We start from the raw sequence: 23,144 nt of genomic DNA on the forward strand, positions 1-23,144 counted from the left end.
CCAGGGTTCATCTCCAGCTCCGGCCTCAGCTTCCACTATTTTGGAGTCTGTATCTTTCACTTTAGCCATCTTCTATTCTTGTCTCTTGATCATTTTCTTCTGCCTTTCCTTCCTCTTGCACAGAAAACTCTTCTCTTCCTTTCAAAATTCTGCTAATCCTCTATGACCCTTTTGTCTCATATTATCTCAAAACACCATCTGGGTAACCTGATGTAGGAACATGTCTTTTTTTTTCTCATCATTAGTGCCCATAATATTCACTACTTATATCATAATGTGCCTATATTACTTCAGTAATTTGATGATGTCATTTTATTATTAACTGTGTCAAGGAAAAATTCTTTGCTTCCTTTTTAAAATCTGGTAAATTTTCTCCTACTGGGTAAATGTTGCTTTTCTCATCTTGGCTGTTTGAAGGTTGATAAGTACATACTGTCTTGATCGTGACATCCCTTTTCTGCTGGAATCCTGACTGGTAGACTGTGTTACCTTATACTAGATTAGAGGGAAGTGAAAAATCAGAATACACACACAGATACAGATAAGAATTCAGCACGTGCATGCTCAATCAGTTGTGTTCTACTCTTTGTGACCCCATGGACAGAGTCAGCCTGCCAGGCTTCTTTGTCCATGGGATTCTCCAGGCAAGAATACTGGAGTGGGTTGCCATGCCCTCCTCCAGGGGATTTTCCCAACCCAGGGATCAAACCCATGTTTCTTGAGCCTCCTAAAGAAAACAGAACAATGAAATAAACTAAGATCAGTCCACTTTGTTCCACTGTTGAAATAAGTTCTCGGGAAGATATTGGAAAGAGAAAGATTTTTATCAGTGAAATGTGAGAAGATTAAGATATAATGTATCTTTTAGAATGCAAATACTAAAGCTACATAGGTGTTGTTGCCAGTGGTTAGTCTCTCAGTCATGTTTGACTTCTTTGTGACCCCATGAAATGTAGCTCGCCAGGCTCCTCTGTCCATGGGATTTCTCAGGCACGAATACTGGAGTGGGTTCCCATTTCCTTCTCCAGAGGATCTTCCCTGCCCAGGGATCAAACCCAAGTCTCCTGCACTGGCAGGCAGGTTCTTTACCACTGAGCCACAAGGGAAGCCTGTATAGGGGTATATGTGAGAAAATTGGCTCTGATTTTTAGGGGTTAATACCATGCTCTACTCCATCACTCCCTAAAAAGAGAATTTAATAAACACTTATGTGCTTATTTATTAGCACAGAGCACTCTTGACCTTACCTAAGTTTTGTTTTCAAAAATACTTTGAGTCAGATCTTGTTATAGCTCAAGAAAATGGCAATTCTTACATGAAGGTTCTTCAGGTTCTTAAAGTCTCCATCTTTGATCTCAGTTATTTTGTTGTTTTGCAGGTCCAGCAGCGCAGTATCGGGAGGAAGGTCTTTTGGCACTGCCTCCAGACCTAGCAGGGGAAGAAAAGCAACATGCAGTCATTAAAAAGGGACACATGAGCACAGAGTCACAAAGAATGCGTTTACAAAGATAGTAGTGTTTCAGTGATAGTTTTCCACTAGCACATTTGTCTTCTTCCAGGAATTATATCAACTGTTGTTTAAAATATCTGCTTTACCTTTTCTAACAAAGTCTAAGGATTTATTTTTAAAAAAATCATAAACAGAGCACACTATTTACCCATGTAATTACTCTTTTGCATAAAAGAAAAATTAATCGTTTGCCAGGTATGGTTCAAATGTCTCCATACACAGTGTGTTCACCTCATTGTTCTTATTTTAGAGAGTCATTTCTTTGATAAGTGTTAAGTGGAAGTGATTTGTAAATCTATACCTTTCTATATAAACATGCTTTCAGTAGAGAACTTTAACCAAATCATCAAATATTCTTTTGATAAACTTAACACTATCGCAGATCTACATATAAAATTAAAATTATGTGAGTATGTAACCATGCTATTGTGTCAACACTTGAAAATTTATTCAAAGCTTTTGGGAAAATGGTTCTTTCAGTTTTAATTAACAAAACAGTATCAATTTTATGACTATTAATCAGAATAAAATGAATAAAATTTGTGATTGTAACTTCTCTAAACTGTATTATACAAAGCATTACTTTCAGACTTTAAATTTGGATCTAAATGACTGAGTTTTTAGTTTATGAATGCAAATACATTGAAAAACTAAATGTTCTATGGCATTAAAAAGACATTTTCATAGTCATTCCACTAGATGTATAAGGATAGATTGCTTTTATTCAAAAGGCATGGCATTTAAAATAAATTATCATGATGAATGTTAATGGAGATAATATTAAATTATGAGGTCTTTTGCCTTGCTTTCTTCCATTGGCTTTGTCCCATATTAATATAAGATGATATTTTATTAACTCAAATTCATATACATTTTCATATTAATATTTTAAGATTGTATAACAAATCAGAAGTGCTTTTTAACCTCTTCATTATATCTGTAACTTGAAGTGCTGAAGATTATTCTTTCATTCATTCAATAAAGGCTTAGTGAATATTTTTAGACATCATTAATTCATTAGGCAGGCCCTGCCTGAGGATATATCAGGCACAAGATAGAAATTGCCCAAATTCTCATGGAAAAAAGAATTCAAGCTACAGTTTTCAATTAAAAGGAAAATTACAACAGGGTATATAATAACTAGGTTTGGAAGATATCTTTTTGATTTTTATCATACATAAGCATATGAAGGTAGATTATCAAGGTAACCATATTTCTATTTTCATATTTCCTTGGAAATTACGGAAAATGTATCTGAAATCACCAACTTCTACTTTCTTTCCGAAGAATTTTTCACATTATCACTATCTGATGATAGTGGAAAGAAGTCTATAGTTTCCAATTCAGTGATCAGCTATGCTTATAAATTCGAACATCAAAATGCAGGTAATTCTGCACATGCATAAATATATTCTAACAACTAACTCCGGAAATAGTTCACAGAGGAATAACAGAAATGAAGTGTTTTCAGTGACAAACAGCAAACCACAGAACAGCCCCCTTGTAGGAGGATACTTAACTGCACTATACACTCATGATCACTGCCATTTTCAGAAATGTCAGTTTGCTAATTTCATGCAATTAAGGAGTGTCAGACTTCTGCCAAATCTTTGATAATTAGTGTTCTTTAACGAAGAAAAGACATGTTTCCTTTCATTTGGAAAAAAGTTACTGCCTACATTTTATTATTACTTCATGGGCTTCTTTGTCCAAGTCTTAATTCCCACTTTTGCTTACTTTTATACACTGTTGAATGTGAATTCTAGTGTTCAGTGTCAAAACTGCCTTAACAGTTGTTCAGTGCCAAAGTGCAGGTTCATTTCAAATGTGGACAAAAAATGATATATCTGGATGGCTGATCATTTTGATTACTTATGTTGTCATTCTAGAATTTTATAATAACAAAAATTACGTGGGATGAATTATATACATCGTTCCCCTGATGATTTACCATAAAAAAATCAGGTTTGTGGCTTTTGCAGCTTAGTTCTTAGAGAGTCATCTTAATGATTAAAATCATAACCCTACAATCTCTGAATTACTAGAAAATTTATATTCACTTGAGGGACTTAAGAGATTTGTATTCTATTATTAAAACTTTATATTTGCATAGCTTTACAATTTATAAAAAATGAAAATATGTTACCTCATTCATCTCACAGCAATCAAATGAAATAGGTAAGGCAATATGATAATTTCATTTTTTCAGAAGGTTTTTAGAAAAAGTTCGGTGATATGAACAAGCTCATGTAACTGGAGTGACAAAATGTAGGTGTAAAGACTATTCTCTTGGTTTCCAACAGGATATTATTTTTTTTCCTGTCATCCCTATTTGTATCCCTAACAAGAACTGTTCTGACATCAGACTCAATAACATACTGAAAGGGCTAGATAAGGCATCAGAGTGCTAACTAAGCTCACTCAGAAATTACAGGAAGAATACAAAGGGGAAATAATCCTAGCTATGTATTCTTAGAATGTCACAAAGGGAAGGACCATTAAATATCAGCTAGTCTTTGATTCCTAAATGCTGATCAGGTAGACTCTATGATGATGTTCTTATCAGTCGGTGTCAAAATCAGAAACCTATAGGGAAATTTGGTTATTTGGTTTTTGCAACCTATTTGGAAATTTGGTTTTAATATAAATTATCAGATATACATATATATGTGCACATACACCTTTGTGAGGCTAACTCCTGCCTCCATTTAAAATATACCTTCTTTTTAAAAAAGGTAATTATTTGGCTGCTCCAAATTTGGTCTTATTTGTGAAACTCGGGATCCTTACATATTCTTATCAATACACACTTGTCCAACCCCATTGAAAGATGGAGTCAAATTCTTCTCCCTTCAAATTTGGCGTGGCCTTATGATGTCTCTCAGAACTAAGGGCTGTGGTGAAGGTGACACGGCATGACTTTTGGAACTAGGTCAGAAAAGGCTGTTTCTACCCAGTTCTTCCGGGATGTTTTCTCTGGGGACAGTGTGGGGTCATGTAAGTTGAGTCTGTCTACATAGAGACCGTTGTGCTGGTGAGGCCACCTGAAGACCCTCCAGCTGACAGAGGAGCTGAGCTCCCAGGCGAGAGCAGCACCAACTGTCAGTCACTAGAGCGAGCTGCCTTGAGGTGACCCACACCGGGTCAGCCTCACCACGGTTATGGCCTCAGCCAACACGCATGCGTGCTACGTCACATCTGCCTGCGACCCTGTGGACCGTAGCCCGCCAGGCTCCTCTGGCCGTGGGGCCCTCCAGGCAAGAATACTGGAGTGGGTTGCTCTCCACTCCTCCAGGGGATCTTCCCACCCCAGGGATGGAACCGAATCTCTTATATCTCCTACACTGGCAGGTGGGTTCTTTACCACTAGCGCCATCTGGAAAACCGCGGCCACCTGACTGCAAATGCCTAACAGACCCCAAGGGAGAGCAGCCCTTCTAAGCCCTGCTCAAATTTTCTGTAGCTTAAATTATGAGCAAATAAAATTATTTTTAAGTCACTTAGTTTTGAGGTAATATTTACTCAAAATAGTAACAGGAACAAAGTGGTTTCCTAAATCTAATTATTTTTCAATGAGCATTCTTTAATAGAATTCTAAATCTTTTGTTAAAACACAATTGTTTTCAAGCCTAGACTGAATTATTTAGTTGCTCTTCCAAATTCAGTAAAGGAAACTTTATCTTCTGTAAAATTGGGTTATTAATTAAAGTAAATAAAACTCTATTTAACATATTACCAGGAAATCATTTCTGAAATAAAGGCAAATAAGAAGTGTATTTTTTTTCTAGTTGTCTCAGTGATGAATGGTATTGTTGTGCTAGTAAATTTCAGCAATCTGGTAAACATCTTGTTGGACAAAGGCCAGGATGTCCTAAAATACCATGCCTTTTTTGTTGTTTTCTGCCCTGTGGCAGGGGTCCAAACTGCAAGATTATTCTCGTTGATTTCCAACACTTTTTTAATATTTCTGTCTCCAAGGTAATAATCAAGACAGTGGTGATACACTTAGTTTTGACACATGACCAGTATAATATAATGGAGTCCCAGGTCCATCAAAAAACATTTCTGCTAAAGGCATGCACATTTCCCTCTTCTAAAAATGGCAATTTAACACTGATGGCAGTGGACTCAGAAATACTAAAACTTCCCTTTCATTTAATTCTCTTTCCAAATAACTTAAGGAAAGTTTGAGCTTCCTGATTCTTTGTGTGTGTGTGTGTGTGTGTGTGTTCAGTTGTGTCCAACTGTTTGGGACCCCGTGGACTGTATCCTGCCAGGCTCTTCTGTCCATGAGATTTTTTTCAAGGCAAGAATACTGGCACAGATTGCCATTTCCTTCTCCAGGGGATATTCCTGACCCAGGGATCAAACTTGCATTTCCTACTTTGGCAGGCAGACTCTTTACCCCCGAGCCGCCTGGGAAACCCACTCCTGGTTCTATGTGTGTCTCAGTCGCTCCGTCATGTTCTACTCTTTGCACCTCCTTGGACTGTAGCGTGCCAGGCTCCTCTGTCCAGGGAATTCTCCAGGCAAGAATACTGCAGGAGGTTGCCATTCCCTTCCCCAGGGGATCTTTCTGACCCAAGGGTTGAACCCAGGTCTCCCACATTGTGGGGAGATTCTTTTCCCCTGAGCCACCTGGGAAGTCCACTCCTGGTTCTATGGTCATCCTCAAAAAGATTAAAAAAGGATACACTACAGTTTCATGACTCCTAATTTCTAGTCAGTCATGTTCTACCCTCTTTCCAAGAGTCAAGAAAATAGAATTAAGCACTCATTCAAGCACTAAGTCATGTTAATTTATTCATATCAAGCATTTACTGATGTTTGAGAACCTACCAAGTATAAGGCACTTTTTGGAGTGGAAGGCCAAAAGATAAATTATCACCATGCTTTTCTTCTGGTAGGGAAAGTAGATACTTATTTTTATATAACAACCTAATTACATTTTGTTTGTTTGTTTTTATTTTTTGGCCATGCTGTGTAGCATGTGAGATCTTAGTTCCCAGACCAAGGTTTGAACTCTTGCCCCCTGCTTTGGAAGCACAGTCGTAACCACTGGACCACCAGGGAAGTCCCTGAAAGTATATATTTAAATAGATAATTAAAGATAATGAATAATTATCATCTATTTAAATATAATTAATTGATTATTGTAGTCATCAAGGCAAATATAGATTACAGTGAAAACACAGAAGTAGACAAGCTGTAGAAATTGCCTGAAAACCATCTTCAGACTAAGTCAAGGGTTAATTGAATCTTAAGTATTACAGTATAGCTGCTACAGGGCTTCTTCCTTTTATTAAGACTGGATTGCAAACTGAGTTAATTCTCCTTTAAGCCTATTTTCGAAGAAATATATAATTTTCTCGCTACTCTTTTGAAGGAGAAAATTAAGATTAGAGGGTCTTCTGCGTTTCCTCTTTCATCCAGGAAATTGATATTCTGGCTAACCTATTCCCATCCTGTCCTCTGGAGCCAGGAATGATCTTCCAGAGGAGAATGTATCACAGCTGCAGTCTAACCAAATGCCTTGATCCCACACAGCTGCCTCCTTCTCCCCTCTGGGACTAGAAGGAAACCAGGGATATGTTAGTTGTCAGTCAGATCAAGGAGACAGATGCTTCCTTTGGCCTTCTCTGACTCCTCTCTTCCTCCTCCTTCTCTTTAACCCCTTGAGTCGGAGGCGTTGGTTATCTGGGTCATCCCTGAGCGTTCCTCTCGCTGCATCTGAGATCTGTCATACTCCACTCCTACCCCAAACTGCTTTAGGCAAGCAATGGGCATGCTCTGTGCCCAGCCTCCTGCTTGTACCACCTCTTAGAGATGCCCTTTTGATGCATCTGAAACTCTGAATGAGGGTCATCCCACATCCCTGCTGATGTGAAGCTAGACATAAACTATGAAAGCAACTAAGCTTCCAGCATTCTCTCTGACCCTTGACAAAGAGGACTAATTTATTCTTCCAAATGATTTCATGGAAGAAGTCTAATGGTTCATTTACCTCATATATAAGATTTGCTTCTAAAAAACCAGTTTGCCCTTAGATGCTGTGGCATCTAAGTCTCAAGTGGTGACCACTGACAAAATTTTCCTAACTGAAGCAAAATGATTTTAAAAAGAAGAAAACTATGCAATTTAAAGGGCTGTAGATTTTCCTGAGATTTTAGACAAGTAAAATATTATTTGCATTATGAGGTACATTTTAAAAACATTAGTTATTCATAATGCTTTTGCCTGGAAAAATAAAATGTTCCACCTTCTGGCATCTTCTTTAGAGAAGATGCCTATATAATTATATAGGTCGTGAATCATTTATGATTATAAAATAGCCAAACATTTTATTGTTCTCTACTCAACCAAACCAATTTAGTTCAAAGGAATAGTCTTTGGAGAATATTATTTTGATAATTATATTAATTTGATAATTATATAATTTTCTAATTTTTGCCTATTTATATATGGATGTGATATGGCTTTCTTTGGGGGAGAGCAGAAAAAAGGTGCTATTTTGTATCCAGCTTGGCAAGCCATATACTTAGTATTTCTTAATTTCATATAAAAATAAAGACCATAATGAGAAATAGCCTCATGTTATTAGCTTACTTAAGTAGTAAACGGAACATAAAATTTACTATGAAATATATTTTGTATAAATATTTTCTATTCTTACCTAATGAAGTGATATTCCCATTTATCCAGTGAAGAGACAGGCTTTGAAAGTTTCAACGTTATAGGTCTCAGTCTCCATGTTAGTCACTCAATCGTGTCCAACTCTTTGCAACCCCCATGGACTGTAGCTCACCAGGCTCCTCTGTCCATGGGATTCTCCAGGCAAAATATTGGAGTGGGTTGCCATTTCCTTCTCCAGGGGATCTTCCCGACCCAGGGATTGAACCCAGGTCTCCTATGTTGCAGGCAGACTCATTACTGTTTGAGCTACCATAAATAGTAAAGCAGAACTTGAGTTCAGAGATGTTGAACTGCGTGACCAAGATCTTTCCACAATCAAGTGTTTTTAAGGGTATTTCAAATCTTTTGAAAGTTGTTTATAATAAAAATCTTAATAAACTTTGCTTTAATTTGGAAGAATAGTCAAAAAAACAATACTTATGCTTATTTCACCAGTTAGGGATGATCTGTCTTTAATAAATGAGATGAAAGTACCAAATAATGCTTCTTGGTGACACTTGATCCAAAGATGAATGGCTGGGCCAAAAAGTAAGTAAGAGAACTGTCTTCCCTTAAGGTACTAGGTATGTAAAATAAAGCATCTTTTCAAAAGATCTGACAAGAATGAGCTACATTGTGGGCTTATTATTTTAAGGAAATCCATAGGTTTCTGAATTTGCTAATCCTACATTGATTTTTATATTGATATTTTTATAAATGCTATAATTATGAGTGAATTTTTATGCCTTAAAAGGATAGATAATGAAAATAATATGTGTCTCATAAAATTATGGTTCAAATCACAAGTTAAATACAAGTTCAACCAAATAATTTGGTCAATATCAATGGGGAATTCATAACTTTCTTAGGCTAAAATATATGTTTACTTTTTCAATCCCCCATGCTGTAGAAAAACATATGATAATACTATTCAGATAAGTTGAAACTAGGAACTAAAATAGTCAATGGGTCTTCTTGAACACTTCAAGTTTCCCATGGGCTGATTATTCATTTTTAATTTCACAGTTTTTACATATCAGCTTTGAAAGAACTGTTTAAAGATATGTTGTTTACCTTTGTCAGAAATACTTCTTACTGCAAAATAATCAGATATTTTTAATAAGAAATGTTTGCTTACATTAAACTCTATTTGGATAATAAGATGACAAAGCACTATTGTTCTTCAACACTGAAGCTCCTCCCTGTTCATTAAAAGCTCTGGTAAAAATAATCCTTAAGAAAATATTAATTGTTTATATGATAAGCACTCACATTTCTTATCCCAAACTGCACTGCATTTTTATTTGCTTACCAACTGAAGAAAACAAAGGATAATAATTCAAGCTTCATGTTCAGTTCACTGCTGCTAAGTCGCTTCAGTTGTGTCCAACTCTGTGCCACTCCATAGACGGCAGCCCACCAGGCTCCCCCATCCCTGGGATTCTCCAGGCAAGAGCACTGGAGTGGGTTGCCATTTCCTTCTCCAATGCAGGAAAGTGAAAAGTGAAAGCGAAGTCGCTCAGTCATGTCCAACTCTTAGCGACCCCATGGACTGCCAGCCTACCAGGCTCCTCTGTCCATGGGATTTTTCAGGCAAGAGTAGTTCAGCTCACTAGAGAACTTAAAAAATAAACTGCATTGCCTTTATTTTAGGCTTCCCAGGTGGCGCTAGTGGTAAAGAACCACTTAATGCAAGATCCCTGGGTCAGGAACATCCCCTGGAGGAGGGCATGGCAACCCATTCCAGTATTCTTGCCTGGAGAATTCCATGGACAGAGGAACCTGGCAGGCTACAGTCCATAGGGTTTCAAAGAGTTGAACACTACTGAAGTGACTTAGCACGCATGCTTTTACTATGAATGAGATTGTCCACTTCTTCTTTGCTTTTTCCTATGCTTCTTTCATCTTTTACTCCATGTAATCATCACACATGATGATTACACAAAACCTATTGAACCTCTACTATGGGCCAGGTACTTCACACACATAATAGGATCTTTAGGACTGTGATTTCTTTGCAGATGAAAATGTTCAGACTCTGAACAGCTTACCACGATCATAAAGGGAGCAGAGACTATGTTGTAGTTGAAAATGTGAATACAGTGTTTTCTTTAAAGGCAAGTGGATTGCTTTTCCTTTTTAAAAAAATTGTATTTTCTGTTTTAAAAATTCATGACCAATTTTTTAAATATATATTTAACTACTCATCTGTGAAATTAAAAAACACTACAAGTAACTTATAGGAGACCATTCATTGCTCACTAGAACTCAGGGCTCCTCTTCAAACATGGTTCCCCAAAATGAATCATTATTTCAATCTTAGCTACTTCTGTAAATAAGATCAGTAAGCCTAAAGGAATAATGTATTCTCTGGGATCTTAGAGAAAAAGATAACTTGGAAAACTGTCTCATTTGAAAACAACACAAAATAAACAAAACAATCTCAAGGACAACCAAGAAACTCTATCACGAAACAGCCACATCAATATCTTGATGTTTCCTAAGGTTACATTTTTTCTGGTTAGTTTTGAACAATAGGCTTGGGAAATTTTCATGATAGACAATTAGTCAACTGTCCCAATGCTTTCATCAGAGTCAAGCTTTATGAGTTATTTATCAAGAAAGCAAAGTAAAACTATATATATGGAAAAAAAAAAAACTTCAGTGAAGTGATTGGACCCATCTTCCTTAAAAATATCAAGTCTATTGTTGATAATATATGTAGTGAGGGATAATTATGGATCCTTTTAAACTTGTTCTCAGGAAAAGTGAGATTCAATTTTCATCACACTTCTTAAGAACCCCAGCCATTTTTGCAACATTTGAAAAATTTTACTACCAGTATATCCATCACATGTTTATTCTCTTCTTTAGATATCTTGTCTAAACCAGTTATGGGGACAATCTCTAGATGCTAAAAAAGTTTCTGTAGAATTTGGTAATAATTTAATCCCCTTTGTCTCGAATAAACAATTCAGAAAAGGAAAATCGTCACCAGTAGAATAACAGACCCACAAGAACTGGGACCATACTTGTCTTCCTCATTGCTTTTTCCCCAGGGCCCAGAACAGATCTGACACATTATAAGATCTAAAAATATCTGCTGAATGAATGAATAATTAATTAATCTAATGGTATTATCCTGTAGCCTTTTAAAAATCTCCCTTTACATTTTTTATTTGGGTTTAAATGACTGTACAGTACATGTTAGTATCAAAGAATCTAGCTCAAAGTGTTTGTATTTCAGCAGCTGTTACTATTTAACATGCTTCATATTTTCCTGGGTTCCTATATGTGTTTATTCCAGCTCTAGGAGTTAGTGGCACATTTTCCTGCAAAATACCCCTAAAAAGCATATTCTGAATAACTATAGGATTTCTAAAATAAGTACTCTACAATGCTATGGGGTTTATTCTATAAGGAAATGCTCCATGGCAGAATCATCCTGTGAGGTTTTTTCCTTCTTTTTTTTCTTTCCACTAAGAAAACGAACCAAAAGAAAAGAGGAATGTGAATCAGCTGCCATGTAAGCTAAATTCATTCCCCTTTGGCTCATCTGTTGGGGCTCCAAACTTTCTGGAGATTTATCTTCTGAGTATATGGCTCTTGGAATTCCCAGGCCAAATTTTTCTTGAAAGATAATAAATCAAAATGCATTTGCAGTGTTAGGCTAAAGATATAGGCTTCGTGATCATATTGAATATTTATACCATGACTTAGTTATAAAGATTTTCTTTGAAACTTTCTAAAGAATATAAACAGCTAGATTACAAAATTCCAAAGGCAGAGGCAAAACTAAGACCCAGGGATTATGAGAGTATTTTGGTACTTGAAAGATAAATTTTTGTTCTAAAACTTTACTGGGTTTGCTTTTGATAACACTGCATACTTTACAGTTTTGTTCAAACCCTGCTATCTGGGCTAAGCCAAGAGTAGAGAGATCACCCAGGTTTTCTTAATATCTAAGATTTCATGGGAGCAAATCACAGACTTAAAATAATCTACCACCTTGGAATCATAGAACACAAGATATTATTTGTTCAAAATTTTATTTTACATAAGGGGAGCCATGAAGCTCAGAAAAACATTTTTTTTTTAGTGATTTAGTCCAAGATAGCAGAGTGATGCTTCTCTGACTTAAAAGAATCAAGTCCCCTAACTTCAAAGTTGCTTCTTTCACTCCTACTCTCCTTCCCTTACTCCTCATTAGGTGGCACTGTGTCTCACATTTGGAATTGCAGAAATTGAAAATGCTGCACTCCCAGGGAAGCCATTCCCATGAATAAAGCAGATGAGGTCGATAGAGCGCCTGCATCCCACTCACCCAGATCAGAACACTGGACAACTCGCAGGTGGCACTGGCAACGGAAAGGGCAGACTGGGCCCATAGGCTCTAATTCAGGAACTTCATGGAAGCGGTCGTCCGGGCCGATCCCAGAAGCCTCATCTTCCAGCATAAAGTCAAATAAGCCTTTCTGTTGAAACGGTCCAGCCCAGGAAACTTGTGCAACCAAGAGGAAGATGATAGTTGCCTTCATGATTTCTCTGGTATATTTTCACAACCAAGGAACCTGGGAAATAAGCGGAAGGTTTAGAAGAGTAGCCTTGCCTAGTGTATGCGTTACCTAAGTGGAGTTCACATAGAAAAAAGCATAAAAAAGTAATATTTTATGTACTGTTAGGAGCAGAACATTAGAAATATATTTGGAAGGTAATAAGGTTCAGTAGAGATAAACTTGCACTATTTACTTATGAAGAAAAATTTAAATAGCGTTTGAATCGCTTCGTTGAATTTGGGGTCTGAGTTAAGACCATAGATTATATAGTCAAGCTGCAAAACTGTTGCGATGATAAATCACATTGGAATTTTCAAGGCCACAAGCCATGCCACAGTTAAACAATTTTGTCTGTACACATGAGCGTTCTCCAATTCCTGCTCAGAAATATCTCTGGAAGGCAATTTGATTTCTCCATCCCACTGCATTTATCCCAGTCCAGACCCTTCTCATCACTCCCTGAACAAGAGCTTTCAAATAGTCTCAGTCTTGAGTATTTCCTCCATTCCAGGCCATCTTCCACTCTGCTGCCCAAGTCATCTTCTAAAAATTCAATTTCATTGTATCAATTTTCTACTGCAAATCCTTTGCTGACTTCTCACAGCTTGCCAGTAAGGTCTCCATCCCCTTGGTTGCATATAAGACCATGCACGTTTGACACCAACTGATAATAAGCCATATTCCTCTCCATTTTCTCTCTACTCCCAGTCCCCACCTCAACCCTGACACTCCAAGCTAATCACCATTTCAAATACCTACCTTGTGAGAGAGTTGCAAAGGCTAAATGAGATAATGGGCTTCCCTTGTGTATTCTCTGGCGCATCCAGGCAGGATGCTGCGTTCTCCTTCTTCTGTGCTCCAAAGGCACGTTGCTTACCTCTTTTAAAGAACTTATCACATTATATTGTAATTTGTTTTGCGTGCTTGCTCTGCTCCCCCACTTGAAGATGTACTCCTTTAGGGCGTGTCTTATTATCCTTTGTTCTGTACCGGGGCCTTGCACAATATTTTGCCCATAAATGACTCAGTTGACCGTCAATTTATTAATAATACAAGTCATTCCATTTGTTCTAAGCAACCAAGTTTGATTTTTAAAAATACGGTTATCTTTGTTTCAATATAAAATCTCTAGCATAAAAAAGATACCAAATTGAAAACCTGAACTTGGTACAAGCATGATTCAGTTTTTAACATAAATCTTCTGGAGAGTTTCTCAAATGAATCCTTTTTAAGGACTGTGTAAACCAGTAAACACATGTGGAAAATCCTATCTGATTTTTATATGACATATGTTATCTAATTTTACTAATATGATTATTTTGTAAACAAACTGACAAATAAAAATATGATTTCAACACATCTGTACCATTTTTATCCATTCATTTAACAAGCCCTTCTAGATATATATACATCTCTGTTATTGAGTTGGTTGTTTAGATGGCTGAAGTGAACTAAATGAATCTGAGTAACAAAATCTTAATAAATCTGAATAATGAAAAGTAGTTGATCATGGACAGAACAGTCTGAGTTGTTATATATATTTTCAAACTCCATGAAAACTGCTCAAAATACTCCCAAAACACATTGTAGATATTATCTTTAGTCTCATCATCTTTAATTACGTTATTTCCAGTCACTATCCAAATGATAGCAATACAGAGAATATAAGTCTTCATATGTGCTAACCTTAATATATATTCTGGAAATCTTTGTCTAGATCCACTTTGGGGAAACAAGTGTTTTAAAATTTCTTATACTTTTATTCTTAGTTTATATTTATTACTGAAGCACATCAAAGGCAACAGTATGCAATACAGGCTTTAAATATACCATACAGACTTTAAAATAATACCATGAAGATTATTATTCACACTGCCCCTTTAAATTCAGTATCAGATTCTCTCTGGAAACCCATTCCCACTCAGTTACTGCATTGCCTTTTAAAGGAGACCCTATTGTTTTGGCAGGGTTCCCTTGGACTGGATCTCAGGGAGTGGTTTTCTGTCTGTTTCACATTAAAATGCAATGTTTACGGTTTACCACAAGTTTGCTAGCCTTGCATATTTCATGTCTTACAATTTTTGAAAAAAATGAAGCAAACTAATTGCAGATTTAATAAATAGCAATGAGAAATTAATGCAGATGTCTGTTTCTGATCTTTTCTTCAGAAAAAAAGAATGCCTGGTTCACTAATCCTAAAAACAGAATATTAAATATTAGCTCAGGGGAATATTATCATTTATATTTGTTTACTCTTGTTAAAATGTTGCCAATTCTCTACACAATATTCTTTTTGGTTGAATCTGAACTCAGACAGACAGCTTTTAGCTTCCATTACTTATCATTTTCTTGTGTGTGTGTGTGTGGGTGTGTGTGTGTGTGTGTGGGTGTGCATTTTAACCCTGAATGTCCTGGGGAAAATAATATGGCCAGGTATTTTGGTATTTTGCACAAATTCCTCCATGAAATAACTTCTTTTAGATTAGTATCATAATGCTTAGAACACAGCATCTTAAAATAATTAATGTAGGCTACTGATAGTGATAGTCTCTTTATCATTTCCTTCCTTTCTTAATAATCAGGAAAACAAACAAACCTATATCAGTAGCCCATTTAGACATCAAAAAGACTGTTATGAGATGATATACTATTAAAATTTCATTTCAACCATTTTAAGTATTCTCAAAATGTATGCCTATTTCCTAAATGCTAATTGCTAAGAATGTCACTACTTCACTAAAGTTCATTGCCATAATTTAATGTTTTTATCAAAAATAATAATTTTAGGTTTCTTAAATGACATCCCATTAAATTATACCATTCAGATCAATTTGTATGATGTCATTTATGCCTTTGGTGTGAATTTCAAAGTCAAAATTTAAACCTCAGGAGATAAGTGAAGCTATAAATGCAGAGCAAATTACCTGCCCCCCCCCACCCCGCCCCAGCACTGGGTGAATTAAAAACCTCAATAATAATAGAAATGAGTTAAAAGTAAACAGTAAAAGCAGTATCCATCTATCAATAAGGGGTGCTATAGGAGGCATCTGATTCTTTTTCTGGTCAAAATAGCGATTTGAAGAAAAAGCCACAGGTATTTATATCACTGGGAGCCCACTTAATCAGTGGTCATCATGTTACCCTGTTTTGAAATTAGAAAGAAAAATAACCCACACTTTCATTCTATAATGAATGTATCTTATGATAAAATTTCATTTGCGGCAAAAATTCTGGCAGAGTCTCTTTACATTTTAGTAACTATGTAGCTAACTGTGAGATCATCTTAGTTAGGTCCTTAATAATCAGCATAAATATAGTCAGTGTTTGTTTTCACCTCTCTGATGACAGTTTCTATTATTTTCTAAGTTGTAGAAATATACACTAGATGTCTATAACTAATCACCAAAGTTCACTTCTCTGAAGTTTAAAAGTTCTTAAAGTATACAAGAATTCAGGAGGAGAATAAATTCTTAAATATACAATCCAACTATGAATAGCATGCCAGTCTAGAATACTTTTCTATAAACATTTCCTAAACATTTAATTAGTAAAAACACAAAATATATCAATAAAGAGAGTCAGTGTTAGGTTATAGTTTCTCTAAGAAACATCTTTGCAAAGAAGAGAGAAAGAACTAAAACAATGCATTACAACCATTTTACCAAATACTTAGTTTCTCTTTTCAAGCAATACTTGTTTAAAACACTGCATAAAGATTACTAAAAGTTCAGTACACATTTTTTTCCTCTTTTTCTCTTACCAAATAATTCCTTTTTTGTCAACTTGATCAAAGTTTTATTAGTCTGTAGCAGAGTTCAGGACAATTATTGAAAACCATACCTTTTAATCCGGGGATTTGCCACAGGAGCCCTCAAAGCTGAGATGTAATTACACTAAATATTCAGCCCAAGCAAAAGAGTTTGCAGGTGTGGAAAGGAGGAGGGGGAAGGTGCTGCTCTGTGACCGTCACTAGGTTGAAAACCTCCTGCTTCTACTCCATAGCACAGTTAAAAAATAAGGTTTCCCTCAATGAGCACAATCCGGCTGACACCCACATTAGATCATATGGTAATGATATGTCTCTTGTATTGTAGCCAGAAACTTTATCGGCCTTTTTTTCTCCCCATTTAAATGCTTTATTCCTTTTGCATCTGCTTAAAATTCTAAACTGCTTCTGTAATATAGTAGTGGAGCAACTTGACTTGGAATTTGTTTCATTGTGTCGATTCATTTCCCTGAAATTGTAACTAAAGGGTTTATTTCCCCACCCCCAACCCTACTCCTTGATCCACTCTTTCTAGTCTTCTTTATGAGTCACATTTATCATACTTCCGAAATGACAGTTTTTGTTTGTTTTTTTTTTTTTTTTTTTTTTGCTTTCAGGATGTGTAAGTCTGGCAAATGGAATGAAATTATTTTAAGTGTGGGCTATGAAAATAAATGAGTACTCATTCAGATTCTTACTTGCCTTGGGCTATTTGTGCAAATTCAAAAATTCAAGTACTCTGCTATGGAGGTTTTCTATATATCTTGAACATATTTCTAAAGTTCCCTGGAAGAAAGCCATGATTTTATATGAAAAGCACACCATTTATTACTTTCCTTACTTATAGTTTAAAACCTTTCTTGTTGTCTACCAGTTGTGCGTGTTTTTTTTAAATAAAGCACATAGATACTAGAAGATGATCACAATTTAATTTAGTCTGTATATGAAAATTTTTATTTTTGTAGGCTATACTTTTATATAATCCAGAATTTGAAAAGGCAATAAAGTCTATGGCTCTTTCCAAATTCAGTAAATAGAAAAAAGAAAGTGCAAATACAAGGAAAGATATTTATTCAGCCAGTGAAAGCTTTTTTGACTTTTTGTAATTCCCTTGCTGGATGCTGTCAGTTCTCTGAGTGTCTCTATGTTTTGACTTGTATCTTTATGCCCTGGCCCCTAGGCTGTTACCAGGTGGAAACTTGAAATCAACATCTGTGAAACATGAGAGGATAACCCTTCCATTCTCCACCCTCCCTTCTTCCCTTCTCTAGCCATCTAAGTACACAATTCTACAGTAAATATACTTTGCCTTGATGAAACTTGAAGGGATTAAATTTTTAAGTGTGTTACCTAAAGAAGAAGGGGTAGGGCTGTTATCACATGATACTTTGCCTTATTTTCCAAGCCCAGGCTCCATAATGTTAACACCTTACCCTACTCCTCTCCTTGGCATTTAATAACCTCATGCCTGGTTAGTCTGATGATTTAGAAGAAGGCAAATATTTTCTCTGGACGTTGGTGCAAAATCCATGAACCCCATGGTGGTGGTTTATTCACTAAAGTGGTAACTGACTCTTGCAACCCCACGGACTATAGCCCACTAGGCTCCTCTGTCCATGGGCTTCTCCAGGCAAGAAGACTGGAGTGGGTTGCCGTTTTCTTCTCCAAGGGATCTTCCTGATCCAGGAATTGAACCCAGGTCTCCTGCATTGCAGGCAGATTCTTTACTAACTGAGATGCAAGGGAAGCTGTATGATCCTCTTACCTGGAATCAATTAACTTTTTCCTCTTGAACTCCTCTTACATTTATCTCATTCTTATAACATGCAATCATTTGTTCATATTAGGGTTAGTTATGTACATCTCTCATCTCAAGGAATAAAACACATCCTCTTCATACTTGTGTCCCCACAATCAGCACAAAGTAAATTCTTAAGAAACTTTTCATGAATGACCATAAATGAAGATAGATAGATCATTGACTAAGGATGATTATTGTTTTGCCCAGGTCTGCTTCACTCTTTATCAAAACCCAATCTGGGCTTCGCTGGTGGCTTAGGGGTCAAGCATTCGCTTGCCACTGTAGAAGACACGGACTGCATCCCTGGTCCAGGAAGGTCCCACATGCTGGGGAGCACCTAAGTCCACGTTAGGACTACTGAGCCTGTGCTCTGGATCCCTGAAACATAACGACTGAGCCCCTGCGTGGTGACTGCTGAAGCCTCTGTACCCCGGAGCCTCTTCTGGGCAACAAGAGAAGCTACGACAGTGAGAGGCCCCCATCGCAGGACAAAGAGGGGCCCCCGGGCACTCGCCGCAACTAGAGAAGGCCCACGAGCAGCAACGAACGGCCAGCACAGCCCCAGAAGAAATAAATCAATAAAAATAAAAATTAAAGAAAGAACAGAAAACAATCTACTATGGTGCTACAGTGTAGATGATGAATAACAGCAGCAATTGTTACCAGAGGGGTAAAAGGAGAAAGAGAAGGGGAAGAGGGTATTAAAGAAAAAGAAGAAGAATTAGAACAGGCGGGAAAGACACGTTATCTTGATATACAGACCATCTTAATTTTATAAAACAGGACTGTTTTGGCTAAGTTTCACAACCAGTTTCTTTCCTCTGATAGTAAGCTGTATGAACTCAGCACACTCAACCTCTCTGAGTTCCCATATCTGTAAAATAGGTTAAAAGTATTACCTAATTCATAATGTTGAAATAAAGATGGAATGAGGCGAAGGTTTAAGGTATGTAATTCAGAGCATTGCTGTTATCCCAGGAAATTAAGCTTCCTGTAAATGTTAGCTTTTATTATTTTCTGATATATATCATAGCAATCGTTTAAGTTGGGCAAGGGAAATCATTTTACTGAAGTCCAATGACCTGCCCAAACTCACAGAGCTAGTAAGAAGCACAACAGAAGTGAATACCCAAGTATTTTAGTACCTAATCTACTTTACTGTAACTATACTTCATTTTAAGAAAGCTCAAACTCTTAAGTTATAAAAGATTAGTAATAAAAAATTTTGAGTAACATGTCTTTGTAGACTTGTTTAAAAACTGTGACCAGGTTTTACAATTCTTTTTAAACTTTATCTTTGTGGAGGAACAAATATTTCTATCTTTTAAGTTTTAGTAAGAACCTCACCTCCAAAATCCTAAGGACTTTACTGAATGTTAGTTTATTTCAAATTTGTGCCTTTAATCAGATGTTAAATTGCATCTGTCATCATACCTATTTTTAGATAGAAGAAATGAAGTTACAAAAAGTCACACATAGCAAGTCATAAAGATGCCATAGGGACCACTGTCAAAATCTAGGTCTTTTGCAATCAAATGGGAAATGAAACAATTTTGAGGCAAGAAGCCATGCATGTGTGGAGAAGGCTGAAACTTATCCTGGCTTGGAATGTTTGGGGGTAGGGTTCACTGAAACCTTGGCTGCTGTCATAGATATTTGAAATATTCAGATTCAGAGCAGATACCACATCTGCTGTAAAAACCACTTAAACAGTGATTTCTACTGACAACTCACTAGTTAAGTGGGTGACTACATTCTGCATGTTGTCAAAGTTCATTTCAGGGCTAGTCACTCTTTCCCACCGACATCAAACACAAATGGTCTAAACTATACCTGCATACTAAGATGTGAAGAATGCCAGAGCTTCGAAAGGTCTCCTTCTGACACCCTTTATTTTCGAAGAGGTCTGGAAGTAAGTGATTATCTTCACAAATCTGTGACTGGTTTATTCTTAGACTGACTCTTCAAAGTAAGGTCAGCAGCTAGAATGGGTGTCTGGCTCTTTATTAGCCACCCTAGATGGTTTTTCTTCTTTAGCCAAGAAAGAAGGCGAAGGTGGAAGTCAGGCCAGCCTAGTATGCAGGATGGACTGGAACAACATTTCTTCTTCTTCCCCATGTTACTCCACTCCCCCATCCTATCACCACTGTGTTTAGTGTTCTTGCGATTTGCATATGAGTAACTAAACCTCTCTGTGTTTTAGGTTTTTAATCTATAAAATATATCTAACCTTAGTACTACCTACCTTATAGATTTGCTGTGAGGTTTAAAAACAAAAAAAACGACTAATACATCAAGCATTTAAAACTGCCCCTGACATATCTCAAATAATATAAAAGTGTCACTCATTGCTTCTGCTGTGGCCACTCCTGGGGGCGTGGTTGTTACAAACCTTTCCCTGGACATACCAGTTTGGTGATTGGATCACATCCCTGTCCTAGCCCACAGATGTTATCTGCCTAGCAACTCAAAGAAATCCTATAAACGATATGATGTAATAAGTGATATAGCTGGAAGAGCAGGGACTTTTCAGTTAGATAAGCTTGGGTTTAAACTGCTACTTGTAAAAAAAACTGTCTAGTTTTCTTCTAATCCTAAAATGCGTGACATTTTGCTGGCTTCCAAAACTTGACAAAATCCATTTGTAGGACTGTATAAGGATCCAGAGATTCCAGGTAAAGAGTCTCTACTCTGAACAATGAAGGCAAAATGGGAATAGAGACACGGACTGGGCAAGAGATGAATTAAGATAAAGCTACGGAGATATGTGCCTCTCTTTCATAGCAAGGAAGCATTCAGTTGCTTTATTCTCCAACTCCTGAATGTTCACTAGCATCTCTTTTATCAATTGCAGTCAAGAGATTTATTATTTTCATAGTATTGATCAATAAGTTGTACTGGGACACCAAGCCAAGATATTAAATATCTGAATGTCCAGTAACCTACTAAATAAACAATGAATCGGCGAATACTGACTGAGGAACCGCTGTGGGAGAAAATTTTGATCCTAGGACCTGTAGAAGATATTAATAAACAGAAAATATAAAGTGAAAGGCACGACCTCAAAGGACTTTCACTGCAGTAAGGAGGTAGGGTAAAAGCTATATTGTATTATATATACCTATATACATATACATGTATAGATATATCATTTTAGAGTTATATATACACATATATGGGTTTCCCTTGTAGCTCAGCTGGTAAAGAATTTGCCTGCAATGCAAGAGACATGGGTTCAATCCCTGGGTTGGGATGATCACGTGGGAGAAAGCATGACAACCCACTCCAATATTTTTGCCTGGAGAATCCTGTAGACAGAGGAGCCTGGAGGCCTACAGTCCATAGGGTCACAAAGAGTTGGTCACAACTGAGAGGCTAAGCACAGACACATATACATAATAACATTTCAGAGTTATATATGTGTATATATATATATATAATGACATTTTAGCACTACAGTATCAGAAAAAGCATAATGGATTATATAATTATAACTCCTGGCGAAAGTAAAGTATGATGTAATTAAAAATAATTATCTTAGCAAGTCAGAAGAGGAATGGCAGAGAGATCACTTTACACATGGGTGGTTAGGTAAGTGTTTAATGCGGAATGAGGAACAGTTAGAGCTGAATCTTGAAGGATAAAAAGAGTGTGAAAGTTGAGGCAGCTTTTTAGGCTGACAGAACAGCACTATCAAAACCTTGGCAATGGGAAGGCAAGAGACAATAAATCAGTCAATTTGGCTTAAATTCAAAGAAGCTCTGAGCTCTTTTCTCATCCTTGAATATTCAGCAACCACCCTGGTATCTGACATGTGGATGTCACACACTAAATGAATGTTCCGTGTTTATGGTAATAACTAAAGGCAGATAAGGAAAGAAATGAGGGCAGAGTCTGACTGTGACAGGACTTGAAAGTCTCCCTTGGGGCACTTATTTATTCATTCATTTGTTCAGCAAATATTCATTTGATGATTACTATGTGCCAGTTTCCTGTGCTAGCAGCTGGATATCATCAAAGGTACTTGAATGAGATATAGCATGATAAAATTTTGTTTTAACAAATCAAATCTAGCAAGTGTATGCAGTGTGATGAAACTGGAATCAAGAAACTAGTTAGATGGTTATTGCTTTAGTGTTGAAGTATTATTAATAATACCTTAGCAACAAGAAAATGAGCTGGCAAAAACTTTGGCTGCTGGTCACAAAGCTGATATGATATATTAAAGATAAATGTTTAGGGATCTGTTTTGTGCCAGGCACTGGGTATGTTCTCAAAAGTCATTAACTCAACTGAGACTCTTGATAACCTTATCAGTTAAGCACTATCATAATTAATTTTCATAATCAGTTTTAAAAGCCTGGAACTAGGGCTTGAAGAAGCTCTGTTCATGGTCTTTGTCATGTAAGCAATGGCAGGAAAATAGTTAACTTCCTTGCTTGTATCTTTATCTGTAAGAAGAACATTGTTTAAAAGGAAAAGACCAGCAGAGATGATTAACTAAAGCTCTTGATGTCTGCAAAGGTCATGAGAAATTAACCATTTTATGTGAGTACAACTTTTAAGGCATTAAGATAATCAGTAGTCTTGATAGGGACTTTAGTGTGAATAATTATGGAGAAATCATGCAATCGGAAGTACGGAATTAAAAAAAAAAAGAAAGGATTTACACCTAGCCTTTCTCTGTGAATTCTCACATTGTAAATGCCGTTGGGTTGCACAAAGTCTTACTTCCCACAGAATGATGGCAGAAAGGTGACATTTTACAGGTGAGACCACCTTTGGAGATGTACCTATCAAAAGTGAGTGGGAGCTACCAAAGAAAGAGATAAAAGAAAG

General features: G+C 36.6%; 1 protein-coding gene across 2 annotated transcripts in view; it reads right to left on the reverse strand.

Moving 5' to 3' along the window:
• Positions 1-16,924, reverse strand: part of DCN (decorin) — a 36,272-nt gene extending 19,348 nt beyond the window's left edge. The window contains exons 1-3 of one of the 2 annotated variants that reach the window (XM_070454316.1): positions 16,579-16,924; positions 12,507-12,753; positions 1,316-1,428 (exon numbers count right to left, since the gene is read on the reverse strand). In XM_070454316.1, coding sequence (XP_070310417.1) covers positions 1,316-1,428; positions 12,507-12,720 — 327 coding nt within the window. In that variant the 5' untranslated portion in view covers positions 12,721-12,753; positions 16,579-16,924. Of the gene's footprint in view, positions 1-1,315; positions 1,429-12,506; positions 12,754-13,497; positions 13,669-16,578 lie in introns of those variants that run through there. The other variant, XM_070454317.1, reaches the window with a different exon arrangement.
• Between the last annotated feature and the right edge of the window lie 6,220 nt (positions 16,925-23,144).

This window comes from Odocoileus virginianus, chromosome 24, assembly GCF_023699985.2.
Source record: "Odocoileus virginianus isolate 20LAN1187 ecotype Illinois chromosome 24, Ovbor_1.2, whole genome shotgun sequence".
NCBI lineage: Eukaryota > Metazoa > Chordata > Mammalia > Artiodactyla > Cervidae > Odocoileus > Odocoileus virginianus.